General features: G+C 46.7%; 1 protein-coding gene across 1 annotated transcript; it reads left to right on the top strand.

Moving 5' to 3' along the window:
• The first annotated feature begins 15,464 nt into the window (after window positions 1–15,464).
• LOC121464638 (60S ribosomal protein L31-like) lies at window positions 15,465–15,896 on the top strand. Its single transcript, XM_041677672.1, has one exon. The coding sequence runs from the start codon at window positions 15,504–15,506 to the stop codon at window positions 15,894–15,896; it is 393 nt and encodes a 130-aa protein (XP_041533606.1). The 5' UTR covers window positions 15,465–15,503.
• The last annotated feature ends 269 nt before the right edge of the window (window positions 15,897–16,165 follow it).

Genomic DNA, 16,165 nt, shown 5'->3' with positions numbered 1-16,165 from the left:
AGATTTGTTTTTTTTTTTTTTAATCATGGGTAGGTGTGCATGTCTATGTGTGGGCATGCGCACCTCAGGGCATGTGCCTCTGGAGGCCAGGGACATTGGATGGCCATGGAGCTGGAGTTAAAGGAGGCTGTGAGCTGTTGAGCTGTTGTTGTGGGTGCTGGGAACTGAACTCAGGTCCTCTGCAAGAGCAGCGTAAGCTTTCGAGTAGGACCAACTCTTCAGTTTAGCTTTGTTTTTTGATAAGGTCTTCTGGAAAAACCAGGCAGGTCTTAAACTGACTACGTGGTTGAGGATGACCTTGAACTCTTGCCTCTGCCTCCCAGGCACTAGGATTACAAGCCTGCACCATCATGTCTGGCATCCAATTTTATTAATTATGAGATATGATTCGTTTACTCTGCACGCCAGGCCCTGCGGCAGGCGACTACTCTGTCTCCAGATGTTTGTGGGTTCATTATCCTCTCTTTAGCAATATCATAATTATCATTAACAACAACCAAATCTTTGGAAATTAACCCCGGGACGGGCAGACGATCGCAAAGCTCAAGACAGCTGGGGTAGGACACACCCCTTGGACGTTTCTGCCTGTGGGGCTTTCCTGGCTGCTTGGACCCAGAATGAGCTTGGGGGAGGGGATTACTATCTCTGCCAAGCAAAGAGGACAGGCTTTTCTGTGTGGCTCTGAATTGGTGACTGCCACCCACTCCAGGCTCTCGCATCTGTTTCCCTTAACACTTTTCACAACCTGCCAAATCCTGTGCCGCTAGGGCCACCTGTCATAATCTCCTGCAACCTGGTAACCACTTTACCCTGAGTCTTTAGGCCCTGTCGGGGGACAACTTACCAACACACACACACACACACACACACACACACACTGGCCTTAGTGCATGGTTGAAGGGCAAAGCAGTTAAGACTTTGGGAAGGTCTTGGGAAGGTCTTTGGGAAAGACTTCTGAGGGTCAGCTGGAAGTGTTATGGGATGAAATCTTGTATCTAACCTCCCAGAACTGAGCTAAGAACCTAGTTGAGACGGTTGGTCTTAAATGTCAACTCACATGGCTAGAAAGATGGCTCAGCTCTTAAGAGGTTGTCCTACTTCTGTAGAGGATCCATGTTCAGTGCCCAATACCCATGAAGTGGCTCACAACTGCCCATAATAACTTCAGCTCCTGGAAATCTGATGTGCGCACACACGCACACACACACACACACACACACACACACACACACACACACACGTTCACTTGCCACAATTTGTGGGAGATCATCTTAACTTAATTGAGGTAAGGAGACCCAGTTCATTGTGGGTAGCATCTGTGTTAGACGCTGAACTATATGAGTGACTATCACTAGCTAAGTAGCAGCAAGCCAGCAGGCAGCATGGATGCATTCATTTCTCTCTGCTCTTGACTGTGGACCTGAGGTGACCAGCTGCCTCAAACTCCTGCTTCTATGACTTCCCCGGAACAGTGAACTCTAACTGGGAATTGTGAGTGGAATAAAACCCTTCCCCCCATGCTGCTTTTTTTCAGTCAGGGCATTTGATCACAGCGACAGAAAGAAAACTAGGGCAGCGTCTGAAGAGAGGCAGCTCGTCGTTCTACAGGATGGAAATATTTGGAGGTATAAACCCAGTTAAGACTCTAAATCAGGGGTGGAAAGATAGCCCAGTGGATAAGAGCACATAGTGCTCCTGCTGATGACCTGAGTTCAAAACCCATGCCAGGAGGCTCACAACTACCTTTAACTCCAGCTCCGGAGGAATCCAGTGCCCTCTTCTGGTCTCTGCAGACACCTGCACTTACATGCACTTCCCACAGACACAATTTTAAAAACCAAATAAACCTAAAACTTGAACAACAACAACAACAACAAGACTCTAAAACTCATCCTTGGGGAAACAGCATCTCAGACAGCTGGATCCCAGGCATCCTACCTTTTACTGGAGCGATGGAGAGAAGTCTCCCATTGTCAAGACAGATTCATGTGCAGGATCATAAAACCTAACACAGTTGCCACGGAGAGGATATTTTAATAAAAGCCACGATACACCCTTTTCCAGACAGCCTTCCTTGATGAATAGCTTGGATGAGCCTAATAAAGTTATAGGTGAATAGAAATTAGATCTTTAATGGGGCCAATGGCAGCAGAGGGAAATTGCTAGCGTCTCCTTTCGCATGAAACCAGGCTGGCAATCCCCCTCCTCCTTCATTCCTTCTCCCAGCTGAGGCTAGGATGTTCCCTTACTCTCCCCGAGTCACCTGACCTTCCATATTCTTTTCCTTTGTTTTAAAAGAGAGGCATGTTCCCATTGTCGTTCGAAAATTTATTTTTATGTGTATGACTATGTGCCTGCACCGTGTGTGTGTGTGTGTGTGTGTGTGTGTGTGTGTGTGTGCGTGTGTATACACCATATGTGTGCCAGTGCTCACAGAGGCCAGAAGAGGGAGTCTTGTTTCTGGAACTGGAGTTACAGATGTCTGTGAGCTGCCTAATGTAGGTGCCAGAGTCCAAATCTGGATTCCCTGCAAAGAGCAACCAGTGTTCTTAACTGCTATGGCACCTCTCTAGTTCCACATTCTTTAGAAATAAAAACTTACATTTTCGTTTGTTTAGTAGTGTGTGTGTGTGTGTGTGTGTAGTTGGTTATTTTACTCTTTAGGGGTTCACCACCCAGCTCCCAAATAAATTCACAGAGAGACTTATACTTGCTTATGAATGCCAGGCCTTCATGTAGCTTGTTTCTAACCAGCTTTTCTAACTTAAATTATTCCATTTCTCTTTAACCCAATTTTGCCTCCAGACTTTTTAACCTTTCTTTTTTCTATATATTTTCTCTTTCTTTCTTACTCCATGACTGGCTGTGTGACTGGGTGGCTGGCCCCTTGTGTCATCTTCTCCTTTTCCTGACCCTCACTCTCTTCCCTAGTTTTCTCCTCTTATTTTTTTTTCCTGTCAGCCCCACTTATTTCTCCTGCCTAGCTATTGGACATTCAGCTCTTTATTAGACCAATCAGGTGTTTCAGGCAGGCAAAGCAACACAGCTTCACAGAGTTAAATAAATGCAATATAAAAGAATACTACATATCTTTGCATCATTAATCAAATATTCCACAGCATAAACAAATGTAACACCTCTTAAACTGATATTCCACAACACTGGACCATAAGGGAGCAGAGAAAGAGCCGAGCACTAAGTATACAAGTTTTCACTCCTTCTGCCCTTGACTGAGGATGAGATAGACCTGGTGTCCTTGACTGAGGATGAGATGGACCTGGTGTCCTTGACTGAGGATGAGATGGACCTGGTGTCCTTGACTGAGGATGAGATGGACCTGGTGTCCTTGACTGGGGATGAGATGTGACCTGGTGTCTCAGGTTCCTGTCTCTGTGGCTTCTCTGCAGTGATGGACTATAGCTAATATAGCTGTGAGCTAATACGAGCCTCTCTCCTCTAAGCTGTTTGTTGTCAGGGAATTTGTCATAGCTGCAGCAGGTGTCACCATCCTATAGTGTTGGAGACCAGATGCAATAGGGAGGAAAAGAAGAAACAGCCAGATGCCACCTTTGCCTCCTCTTTCTTGGTCCACCCTGGCATGAGCACCACCACATGCTCTGCCAATATGAACTGCGATGCTTTGGATGCCTTCCCTGCTATGATGGGCTGAGCTCCTCTGACATGATGAAGGCTCATTTTGATGGCCAACTTGACTACATCTGAAATCAGCTAAAACCCAAGCTGCTGGGCACTCCTTTGAGGGCCTTTATTAATCAAAATTATTTGATGCAGGAAGACCCACAAAATCTGGGCCACTCTTTCTAGTGGCAGCCACACATAAAAGGATGTGGAAGAAGGAAGTTTTTGCTTTTTGCCTGCTTGCCTTTGCTCTTGCTGACAAGTTCGTGTCCCATGTTGCTGAGCCATTCCTTCGCTGCCATTAGAACCGACTTCTTGGGGATTCCAGCATAGACTGAAGACCAGCAGCTCTAGGAATCCTCCGGGACTCCAGCAACGGATTAGGATGCTGAGACAGCCAGCCTTGTGGACTGAACAACTGCCAGATTCACAGCCTTTCCATCAGGAGACATCCACTGCTGGACTACCTGGACCACATTATAAGCCACTCTACACACACACACACACACACACACACACACACACACACACTTTCGTTCCATCTGCTCTGTTCATTTAGAGAACTCTAATATAGATAAAGTGAAAACAAACCTTCCCTTCCTTAAGGTGTTTTTATCTGGTATTTTTGTCATGGCTTTGAAGAAGTAACTAATACCCTGTAAAAGTCACTGCTACTTTCAGTAGAAGGCAGGCGTGGCCTGTGTCATATATTCACAGAAGTCCTGGATGGTCATGCAGACACAAAAGGCCCCTCCATAGTGACTGATGTTCTGCAGCAACTTCTCCCAAAAGCATCTGGGCTATCAACACTTGAGCATCTCCTAGATCCCGGGCAGGCTTGGAGGAGAGCAGGAGGCTGTGTGTATGTGGAGTCAACACCCGAGGTCGGAAGGACAGGGTATAGTACAGTCAGAATCCACACTGAAAGCTCTCCATCCTGCCACCCAGCCGGTCACTGCTTAGTTTGGATAATGCCTTGTGGAGCCAATCTCACTCACTGCCTTTGGTAATGTGTCTGACCCTGGAGTTCTAACACAGAATGGCTGTTGGGTGTCACTGTGTCTGTTTACTGTACTGTGAAGATCCATGGAGCACATTCGGTGTAGATGAAAATCCAGTTTTCTGAAAGCGACCCAGAGACAGCTACAAATAATTTTCAGAACACAAATATTTGCAGGGCTTCTGTCTCCCACAGGGGTTGCTCCCTGGAAAGAGTTTCAGAGCTTCTTGCCCTGGTAGGATGGGCGGGATGAGTGAGTGTGGGAATGAACCAGACTTCTCATTAGAGATGTTCTAATGATTGGCAGCATCACCAAGGGTGGTGGCTCAGAAAACTTGACAAACACACACACACGTGCACACACACACCACACACACACACACACTAATACCACACACACACTACATACAACACACAAATACAAAACATACCCACAGATAGCACTCATACACACCCCCACCACACACAGCACACAAATGCATACCATACTCACACATAACATACACATATGCATGCAACACAAACACAAATACATGACATACACACATAAACATATACAAATACACATAGCACACATATATACACACACCACACACACAAATATACAACATGGCAATGCACAACACACAAATACACACACACACATACACACACACACATATATATGTATATACATATATATATATATACATATATATATATACCCCCACACACTTACCTGTAGGCAGAGTTTCTCTGTGTCCTAGCAGCCACTCCCATATAACCACACAGAGGCTTGATATTAATTAAAAATTGTTGGCCAATAGCTCAGGGTTATTACTAGCTAACTCTTACATTTTAAATTAACACATTTTTATTCCTTCACTTGCTGCAGCATAGCTCATGGCTTATTACTTCATTTTGTACATGTCCTGCTTCCTCTGCGGCTGGCTTGAGACTTCTTTGACTCCACCCTTCTTCTTCCCAGTGTCCTTAGTCTGGTTCTCCCACCTAACCTTATCATGACCAGCTAATTGTCAACTTCTTAGCAATCATAGCAACATATATTCACAATGTAAAGGAACATTCCACAATCACCCTTAATCTACATCTGTACTCATCTCTATTTTATTTCTATCTCTAATCTTTATCTCTGTAAGTCTGTCTATCTATCTACCTATCTATCCATCCATGCATCTACCTATCTTTCTATCTGGATATAGGGTTTTGCTATGTATCCTAGTATTACCACGAACTTATTCTCCCCCTGTCTCAACCTCCTCAGTGCCAGGATTATAGGTGTGTGCCACCCACTCAAGTAAAATGTTACTTACTCATTGTGGGAGGACCAGATGGGATCTTTAAGTGACAGTTAAGGGCCTGTGGTCAGTAAAGTGCTTGTTTTGCAAGCATAAGGACCTAAGCTGGATTCCCCAGAGTCAAAAACTTGGGTGTAGTGTTGTATTCTTGCAATACCTGCACTTTAGTGGCAGAGACAAGTGGATTCCTGGAGTTGACTAGTCACCCAGTCTAGCCTATTTCATGAGTTCCAGGACACTGAGAGACTTTGTCTCAAAACAAAAAGATGGACAGAGCCTGAGGAATGACACATGAGGTTTCCCTCTGACCTCCACATATATGCATACACATAAGCATGTGCACCTGGCCATACGTGAATGTGCACACACATACATGCATAAGTTAACAAAAGGAATTGGGATATGATACCCTTCAAAGACACACCCTAATGACCTACTTCCTCCAGCTAGGCCCCATCTTCTTCTTATTTCTACCTTCTAATAATGCCACTATATTGGGACTCAATCAGGGGGTTAATCCAGTGGTGGGAGCAGAGCTCTCGCCATCCAGTCTTGTCACAAAGATTGGCTCCACCAACAGGGGACCGGGCTTCAACACACAAGCTTTGGGGAAGACACTTCATATCCAAGCTCTAACAACCTTTATTCTTTTACAAACCACCCAGTCCGTGATATTCCAAGGAAGCCACAGAAAGTAGAATAAGACATCTCAGCATTTATCTGTAAGCCAGAAACAGTGTTCTTGGGAAGGACTGATTGGACATGAAGATCTAGGTAAGTGCTCTATAGCTGAGCTATGACCTCGGTTCTGATTTTACCCCTTTTTTTGTGGGAGAGAGTCTTACCAGGCTTTAAATTCACTCCATAGCCCAGGCTTGACCTTGTTATCCTCCTGTCTCAGCCTCTTGAATAGCTAGGATTACAGGTCTGTGTTACCATGCCCAATTTGACTTCCTTTCTGAGCCCTGGTTGTCCTATATTTTCCTATATGGGGAATCTTAGTTTGTTTTCCATTGCTGTTATAATGACCATTAACATAAGCAATGTGGGGAAGGCTGTAAGGGTAACTTTGTTTACAGCCAACCCTAAGTTCCAAATACATCTACCATCTTACCCCAAACAAGGTCAAGTCTATCACAGAAATATTCCATGATCCTGGTACCAATTGCTGTATTAATTTGCTTCTATTGCTATGATAAACACCATGACCAACGCAGCGTATAGAAGAAAGCGTTGATTTTGGCTTATGGTTCCAAAGATTTGAGTCCATAATGGCAGAATGGAGGCACCAAGCAGGCATGATGGCTGGAATATGAAGTTATGGGTTCACATCTTGAACCTCAAGTACAAAGCAAAGAGAGCAAACTGCAAGTGGGGTGAGGATTTAAGCTCCCAAAGCCCACCTCCAACAATATACTTCCTCCAGCACAGCCACACTTCCCAAACCTCCCCAAACAGTGCCATCAAACCGTGGACCAAGTGTTCAAATGGCCATGGGGGATGTGCTCATCCAAACCACCTCCTGAGACACAGCCATTCACAGTAGAATCTACTTTGTATTCTAACAGGACACTGGTGGTCAGTCATTCCTGTCCAGCAGACATGAGCATTCAAGCATGCACAAAAGTCACAGAAAAGAGGCTGGGTTCATTTTAAAAGTAGAGCACCTACCTGGATAGACTCCCCCAGTGAGGGGCTGAGAATGTGGCTCAGTGGTAGAGCACCTGCCTAGACTCCCCCAGTGAGGGGCTGGGGTGTCGCTCAGTGGTAGAGCATCTGTTTAGAATCCCCCAGGGAAGGGCTGAGGGTGTGGTTCACTGGTAGTGCACCTGCCTACAATCCCCCAAGGAGGAAACTGAGGCATGGCTCTAGCACAGTAGACCCTGGATTCCATCTCAGAAGTTTTTAAAACTCACAGAAAGAGCCAGGTGGTGGTACACGCCTTTAATCCCAGCACTTGGGAGGCAGAGGCAGTCGGCTCTCTGTGAGTTCGAGGCCAGCCTGGTCTACAAGAGCTAGTGTCAGGTCTCAAAAAACCGAAAGACAAACAAACAAACAAAAAAAGTCCCAGAAAGTCAGGCTCCTCCCTTTCTGGCTCAGATGCACACTCTCAAGAGTTTGCGGAATCCCCTTGTCTACTTCTGGAGCTAGTAGCTTGATAGGCATTGGTGGTCATGTCAAGGCTCAGAATTGCCTCTCATGTGAAGCCCAAGATCCACTCATGGTTCCGGTGCTTTCAGGAACATCCGGTCCCTTTCCAGTGCATTAGGAAGTAGGAGTGTGGGAGGGAGGTGGGGTGCGCTGCGCAGGCGGCTGCTTTGGCCTACTTTCCCCAGCTTGCTCTGGCTCAGCCTGCAGCCCGGGGACCTAGGGAGCTTGTGATCTGCCTGCCGCCAGAAGCCATTCTTGTCTTCACCCCAGTTTTTTCAGCCTGTGGGTTTCAGTTGCCAGTTTGTGGCCTGAAATGGGAAGCCAGTGACCCCACCTCCCACCCCTACACACGCACTCGTTGGGGGGGGGCGGGTATCATGGTTGTCATGGAGATGCTCTCTTCTCTCAACCCTTTGCATCTTTGTAGAGGGTGGCCTGCCAGGCAGAGTTCAAGGCTGGAGCCCAGTCTCTGCCAGGAGAGGCATCCAGTTTGGCCACAACAGTCACAGTGATCCACGTGTGATGTGCCCTCAGGCTGAGCTCTGTGGAGGTCCTGGATGGTCATTGCTGTGGACATCTGGGAGTGCTGGCCCTGAGCATCCTCTAGCCCAGTAGCAATGCTTTTATCTGTAAACAGCCAGCATGCGCCTGAACACCTACATGTGTGGGGGATCAGAGGACAACTTTCCCGTGTTGGTTTTCTCCTTCCACCACATGGGTCCCAGCTTAAATACCGGTTGCTGGACTTGGTGGCAACCCCTTTTCCTGCTGAACCATTGTGCCAGCCCTTGCTTTTTGGTTTTGAAGCAGAGGCCCACGTAACCCAGGCTAGCCTTGACCTTGATAAGTCACTGAGGTGACTTTGAACTTCTGTTGCCTTCATCTCCTGAGTGTTGGGATTATAGGCAGGCACCGCCCCACTCAGTTTTACACAGAGCTAGGAATGAAACTCAGGATTTCTTCAAGCATGCTAGCACTCAGAGAGCACATGAGAGCACTCAGCCACACCCCTAGGCCCCCAAAGCAACCCTGTTTCTCTTTTTTCCATTTTTCACGTGTATGTGTGTGCACACATATGTGTGAGCACATGTCTCTGTGTGTGTGCACACACGTATGTGGCTGATGTTGGGAGTCATACTCTATTATTCTTTCAAAGAGGCAGGGCCTCTCAAACTGACAGCTTCAATGTGGTTAGTCTTGCTAGCTGTCTTGCTCTGGGGATACCATCTCTGACCTCTGAGGCTAGAATTACAGGCATGCCACCACACCTACCTGGCTTTAACCCGTGTTTCTGCACGCTGAGCCTCATGTTAGCATAAGAAGCACTGTTAATGGCTGAGCCATCTCCCCAGCCTCCAAAGCAACTCATTTTATTTTTTAAAACTTTTTTGAGGTTTTTACATTTTGTATGTCTATGCCAGTGTGAATGTGGGGAGCCCGGCAGAAGGTGTTAGAGGCCCCAAAGCGGGAGTTCAGGATGGTGAACTGTGAGCCACCCAAATTGTAGGTGCTGGGGACCAAACCTGGTGTTGTGTAGCAGTTTCATTCCAAGTTAAAACCTTCCAATTTGGATGGAAAGCTCCTTTAAGATGCAGGATGTTAGGGCGACATGAAACATTCCATTTCTGCAGAGAAACTTGTAACTACTCAAAAGCTTCAGGAAGTTCCTGAAACTGACCAGATTCACGGAGACACCCTCTCCTCTCCTCCAGTATTTTTCAGCAAGGAGAGCTGCTGAATGACAGTCTCAGACTAGCTGCCCAGAAGAGGCTCAGCTACCTGAGCTGGCTGAGACACACTCCAGCCTATTGAGCGGCCTGCAGGTTGGGCAAGGAGCTCCAGATTTCCCCATTTGGTGAGCTGTCACCCACACCATGTCACATGCCACCCATGTGAGCTTTGGTGATGCAGCTGTCTTTGAGTCATTTCTGCTCCTACAAGTAACCCCTCACCCATATTTACATAACCAACCCTCATAAATCTCAGCATTCCACCAACTTGAACTTTAGTGATATTTTTCCAGTCTGCCATTGGCTCCTCTCTGGGTAAGTAGAAGTTTATTCAAGTCTCCCCAGGAATACTGTCATTCAATACTTGGATCCTCGGCAAGAGCATCAAGTGCTCTTCACTGCTGAGCCGTCTCACCAGCCCCCACAAAGCAAGGCTTTATTGGGACAATTTGTCACACAAGACAGGAACATCTAGTAGATGTCAGAACGGTTGTGTGGTCATTGTCAGGGCATTCTGTCTTCCTCCAAACCCTTAGGCAGCAGAAAAGGAGGCAAAATATCCCAACAGTGGGATATTTTTTTACTGTCTGTAAGTCTGTCTGCTCTGGACCTAGCTAGGTAGGCAGAACGGCCGACTCAACCCTGCTCATCACCAGAGCCCACCTCTGCACTTGTTTGGCCTCATCCCTACCCTGCTGGGTCCGGCCCCTCCTCAACACACCTGCCTTCATCCAGTGTCAGTCACAATACACACAAGGTTCAGTGTCCTAGGCGGAGAAGAGGCGTCTGATTTCTCAGTGCTGTGCTCAGTGACTCCACTTACAGGGACGAGAGTGGAGGCCTGGCCACGCAGGAGGGGATTGTGGGTAAACACAGAGGGAAGATGACAGCTCTTTATATAGCGTCGGGCTAGTTTGCATCTGAGAAGCAGCCCAGGTGTTTATCAGCTGTGTGACTTTGCGGAAGTCATTTGACTGCCTCCTCTGAGCGCTGTCGCGAGGACACCTATTTCCTTGAATGGCAGGACGCTGATGAGATGGGGTAATAAAGATGTAGATGTGATCAGAGCTCCAATATTTATTTATAAGGGTGACTAAGGGGCTGGTGAGTGGGCTTAGTGGGTAAAGGTGCCTGCTGTCAAGCCTGCCTCCACACCTGGGACCCACATGATGGAAGCAGAGAACTAGCTTCTGTGTGCTGAACTCTAACCTCTGTACTACGGCATGGGAGCACCCAGACACATACACGACCACACACATGCACATGCATACAAATCAATGTGGTTTTAAAAGGTACCGCTGATAATCCATACTGATGGGTCTGTGTATGGTGACTGGGCCTCAGCTAACGTGCCTGGGAGTGAGCTTGAACTTGAGACTTGTCTCAGGTAGATGCCTGTCATGGAAGATCTTGCTCCGGTGGCTCAGTGGGTAAAAGAGCTTCTGTGTAAGCATGAGCCTGACTTTGATTCTTAGAGCCCACACAGAAAACCCAAGTTGGTACAAGCTTGCGATCCCAGAATTCGAGAGGCACCGGGGGCTGTATGGCCAGCCATGATGGCAGGGTTCTTAGAAGCCATCCAACATGGATGCTGGCAACCCAACTCGGGTAACTTGGGTCTCCTGCCCAAGCCATACTTATTCTGAACCATGGAGACAGCTCTCTAGACCTGTCATATTCTGTCCTGTTGAGACAGGGTCTCATGCAGCCTTGGGTGGTCCCAAAACTCACCCTGCAACTGACGATGGCCTTGAAATCCTGATGCTCTTGTTTCCTCACCCAAGTGTTGGGGTTAAAAAAATCAACTACCTCCGGCTCCCTGCCTCATAAAAAAAATCATAAAAATAAATGGAAAAAAAAAGATTTACGTACAGGATAGGAACACTTGACATTTGGGACTGCCCACCTGTGTTTCTTGGGAAGGCCTCTGCTCTGCCTGGCTGCACATTGCTGGACCATCTGTGTGTACGTCTGTCTCCCTGGCCTGCAGGCAGGGACCACATCCCTTTCATCTTTCTCGTACTCATAGTAAGCAGTAAGCATTAGTAAGGGATATAGGCGGGGCTGAGTTGATGTCCTCCTGCTGGAAATAGCACTGCCCTGGGGGAAGTCCCAGAACCTTGGCAGCCTCATTATCATACCCAGAAAACCCATCTTGTAACCAGCATGGTCACCAGGCATCTGGCTCAAATATCTCACCAGCCTTGGTCTTTCCCAGGCTGTGCAACCAGAGCTCCGTTTCCCCCTCCTCCTTAGCTTCTGCTGACAGCCCAAGAATCGCGTGATTTATACGATTAATATGAAAAGCAACAGCATTCTTGTGTTAATATATTATTCATTTCACTGCTGATCTATTCTCTCCACACCCAGCTCCGTGAGTCAGTTCCCCCCTCCCTGCTATTTTAATAGAGCTGCATTTTAAATGGCGGGAACAGTACATTAAACATGTATAAGATGTAATCTCATTTAGAATGCTCTCTTCCAGCGGATCCGCCTCATAAGCATAAACACAACAATGTCGGCTCCTCTTCTAGCAGGGGGCCACCCAGGTTGGGGTGGGAGGGGTGCAGCTCGGAATAGTCTGGCTCTAATTAAGGAATCTGCTAACTTCTGATGTGAGTGCCTTCTCCTCTGGGCCAAAGAGAATCAGGGCCATCCCAGGTGGTGAGGATGGTAGAGGCTCTGTCCACTCTCGATGCTGCCCTACCCCCTGCCAGCCACACCCATAGCCAAGTGTCAATCTCGCCAAGAGTGGGACCCTTCCTTTTGGTTTAATTAAAAGGCACTTTGGAGCAGGTACTGATGATACAGGCCTGTCATCCCAGCTACATGGGAGGTTGAACAAGAAGAGGCAAGGACTGCCTGGGCTAGAGAGTGAGTTTGAGGCCAGGCTAGGCAACTTAATGAGAACTTATTTCAAAATAAAAGTATAAAGAGGCCTGGGGATGCAACTCATAGGTAGAGCACCTGCCTAGAACCCCCCAGTGAGGGGCTGGGGTGTGGCTCAGTGGTAGAGCCCCTGCCTAGAATCCCCCAGTGAGGGGCTGGGGTGTAGCTCAGTGGTAGAGCACCTGCCTATCATCCTAGGTTCAATCCTTGGTAGCTGAAAGCACTTTGAATAGTTCCAGTCTTTTTTTTTTTTTTTTTAATGTTTGCTTGTTTATTTGAAACAACATCTTTTCTGGAGTTCCCAGGCTGAACTGTAATCCTCTGCCCCAGGTTCTCAGGTGGGATTATAGGTGTGTGCTAGCAATCCTGGCTGGTGGTTAATAGCTCACAAACCCAACCTGGCTTGGTAATGATGTCTTCACAAATAGTCTGCCCTGTTGTTCATGAGATGCTGGTGAGGAAAAGGAGGAGAAGAGAAAGGAAGATAAAGGGGAGAGGAAGGGGAGGGAGAAGAGGGGGATGAGGAGGAGTGGGATGGCTCATCTTAGTTGTCAGCTTGATTACATCTGGAATCAACTAAAACCCAAGCTGCTGGGCATACCAGTGACAGATTTCCTGGATTAGATCATTAGAGGTGGGCAGACCCATTCTAAATCTGGGCCAAACCTTCTGGTGGAAGCCCACAAAAAAGACACGGGAGAAGGAAGCTTTTGACTTTTATCTGCTTGTACTCACTCTTGCTGGCAAGTTTATCCATCCTGCTGCTGAGACATTCCTTTGCTGGTGTTAGAACTGACTTCTTCAGGATTCCAATGCAGACTGAACACTAGCAGCTTTGAAGACCTCCCTGGGACTCCAGCACCACACTGGGACAGCCGAGACACCCAGTCTCATGGACTGAAAGATCCTGGGCCTTTCCACCAGGAGGAAACCATTGTAGGATTACTCACATAACAGCCTGTGAACCACTTCAATCTATCTATCTATCTATCTATCTATCTATCTATCTATCTATCAATCATCTATTATCTATCTATCTATCTATCATCTATCCATCTATAATCTATTATCTATCTATCTCTATCTATCTATCTATCTATCTATCTATCTATCTATCTATCTATAATCTATTATCTATCTATCTATCTATCTATCTATCTATCTATCTATCATCTATTACCTATCTATCATCTATCTATCTATCTATCTATCTATCTATCTATCTATCTATCTATCATCTATTACCTATCTATCATCTATCTATCTATCTATTTATCTATCTATCTATCTATCTATCTATCATTCTACCAATTCTGTTCCTTTATTGAACCCTGGCTATTATGATGAGGAAGAGAAGAAGGAAAAACATGAGGAGGAAGAGGAAAGGCGGATGAGGGACAAGAGGAAGAGAGGAGAGGAAGAGAAGGACAGAGAAGGGGAATTTAAAAAAAAAACAGGAGAAAGCAGGAAGAAGAGGAGGAAGGAAGAAGGAAGAGGCCACACGTTCCTGAGCTGTCATGAAGGCTGGTGGGCTTTTGGTGATGCAGCTACCTTTGAGTCACCCACACTCATGTGAGTCCCTTGAATAAACTCCCTGGTTCACCAGGCCAGACTTGGGTGGAGTCATCTTGGTCTACTCTGGGTATACTGTTGTGCTTGTTGATGTCTCTCAGGAAAAGTTAATGCAATAGTAGTCCAGGCTGGCCCTGAACTCACAGTCCTCCTGCCTCACTAAACACTGAATGTACATCCCCACACCTAACTCCCAGTAATTAATATATCTGGGCAATTAAACAACCTAAAAATCTAGAATGTTCCTTGGGAGAATGGTGATGGAGAATGATTGAGGGTACCAATGGATAGGACCAGCTCATCTTCTCTCCCGCAGGAGGCAGGGAAGTCTTTGTGCTCACAGATAAGCACTAGGGGAACCTGGAATGTTTCTTCAGAGGAAGGAATGCATAGCCTGTTATCTGTGCAGAGGGCTGGGAGGAGATGTGGTTAATAGCCTGGTGACCTCTGAGCTATCAGTGTGCCCGAGAACACACAGTGCCTCCCCTGTACCCTTCCTGTGAGCCTGTTTTTCTCAGTCACTTTATAGAACCCATCTTTACGAAAAGTGTTACACACAGTCATCTGTAGAACCAATGTTTATAGAAGGTGTTACACGTACTTTACAAGGAGTTTGGATGTAGTCATGTATGATCTTTATTTAGCTTACTTTGTGCTTAATGCATATATGGGATTGAGTTAATTACCACCAGAAAAGATTTTGCCCAAATATGCCCAAAATAAACTACTCGGGGTCAGACACCCAAAGTTTGAACCAGCACTGACTACTGAGCCATGGTGAACCAAACTACCTTCCTTCCTCCCACAGATCACTACTCTGCTGGCCATGGGGTACAGAGACCCCACACTTGCCCATATTTTTATTATTTTAAAATCGTGTGTGTGTGTGTGTGTGTGTGTGTGTGTGTGTGTGTGTTGAGAGTAGTAGCTACAGAGGCCAAAAGAGAACATCGGATGCCCTGGAACAGGGTTACAGGTAGTTGTGAGCTGCTTGACATGGGTGCTGGGAACTGACCCAGCTCCGTTGTAGAAACACAATGTACCTTCTTATCACGGAGCCTTCTCTCCAGGCCCCTCTATTTCCTTTCCTGTGCTTCCTGTCCACCATGACAGGAGTTGTTTAGTCCCACCATGCCCTTGCCACCTCAATGGGTGGAACCCTTTGAAAGTACGAGCCAGCCCACAATCCCTCGCGCCCGTCCTTTCCAGCTTGGGCCCGGCAGAATGGCTCCCGCAAAGAAGGGTGGCGAGAAGAAGAAGGGCCGTTCTGCCATCAACGAGGTGGTGACCCGAGAATACACCATCAACATTCACAAGCGCATCCATGGCGTGGGCTTTAAGAAGCGTGCTCCCAGGGCACTTAAAGAAATCCGGAAATTTGCCATGAAGGAGATGGGGACTCCAGATGTGCGGATTGATACCAGGCTCAATAAAGCCGTCTGGGCCAAAGGAATAAGGAATGTTCCATATTGTATCCGGGTACGTTTGTCCAGAAAACGTAATGAGGATGAGGACTCACCAAACAAACTCTACACATTGGTAACTTACGTGCCTGTTACCACATTCAAAAATCTACAGTCAATGTGGATGAGAACTAACCTACTGAATCTCAAATAAAGTTGGAGAACAGCCTTAAAAAAAAAAAAAAAAAAAAGAAAGTACGAGCCAACGTGAATCCTTCCTTCGCGTTAGTTGTTCTGAGGCCCATTGGTCACAGCTACAGAAAAGTAATTAAAATCATTAAAATGTACTTCATACAGAAGAAGGGCCAGTCTCTCAGAAAAGTGATTCAAAGCAGTGGCTTGGGACGCCCCCCACAATGGCATTTTACGAACGAGTAATAAATCTTATAGTGTGGAGACAGAGGAGCAAGCAGTTCAGTCTTC

The sequence above is a fragment of the Microtus oregoni genome, unplaced genomic scaffold, assembly GCF_018167655.1.
Source record: "Microtus oregoni isolate MIOR12 unplaced genomic scaffold, Mior012 000029F_ref0000214, whole genome shotgun sequence".
NCBI lineage: Eukaryota > Metazoa > Chordata > Mammalia > Rodentia > Cricetidae > Microtus > Microtus oregoni.
The sequence above is the reverse complement of the archived record's forward strand: the minus strand, read 5'-3'. Positions and strand labels throughout refer to the sequence as shown.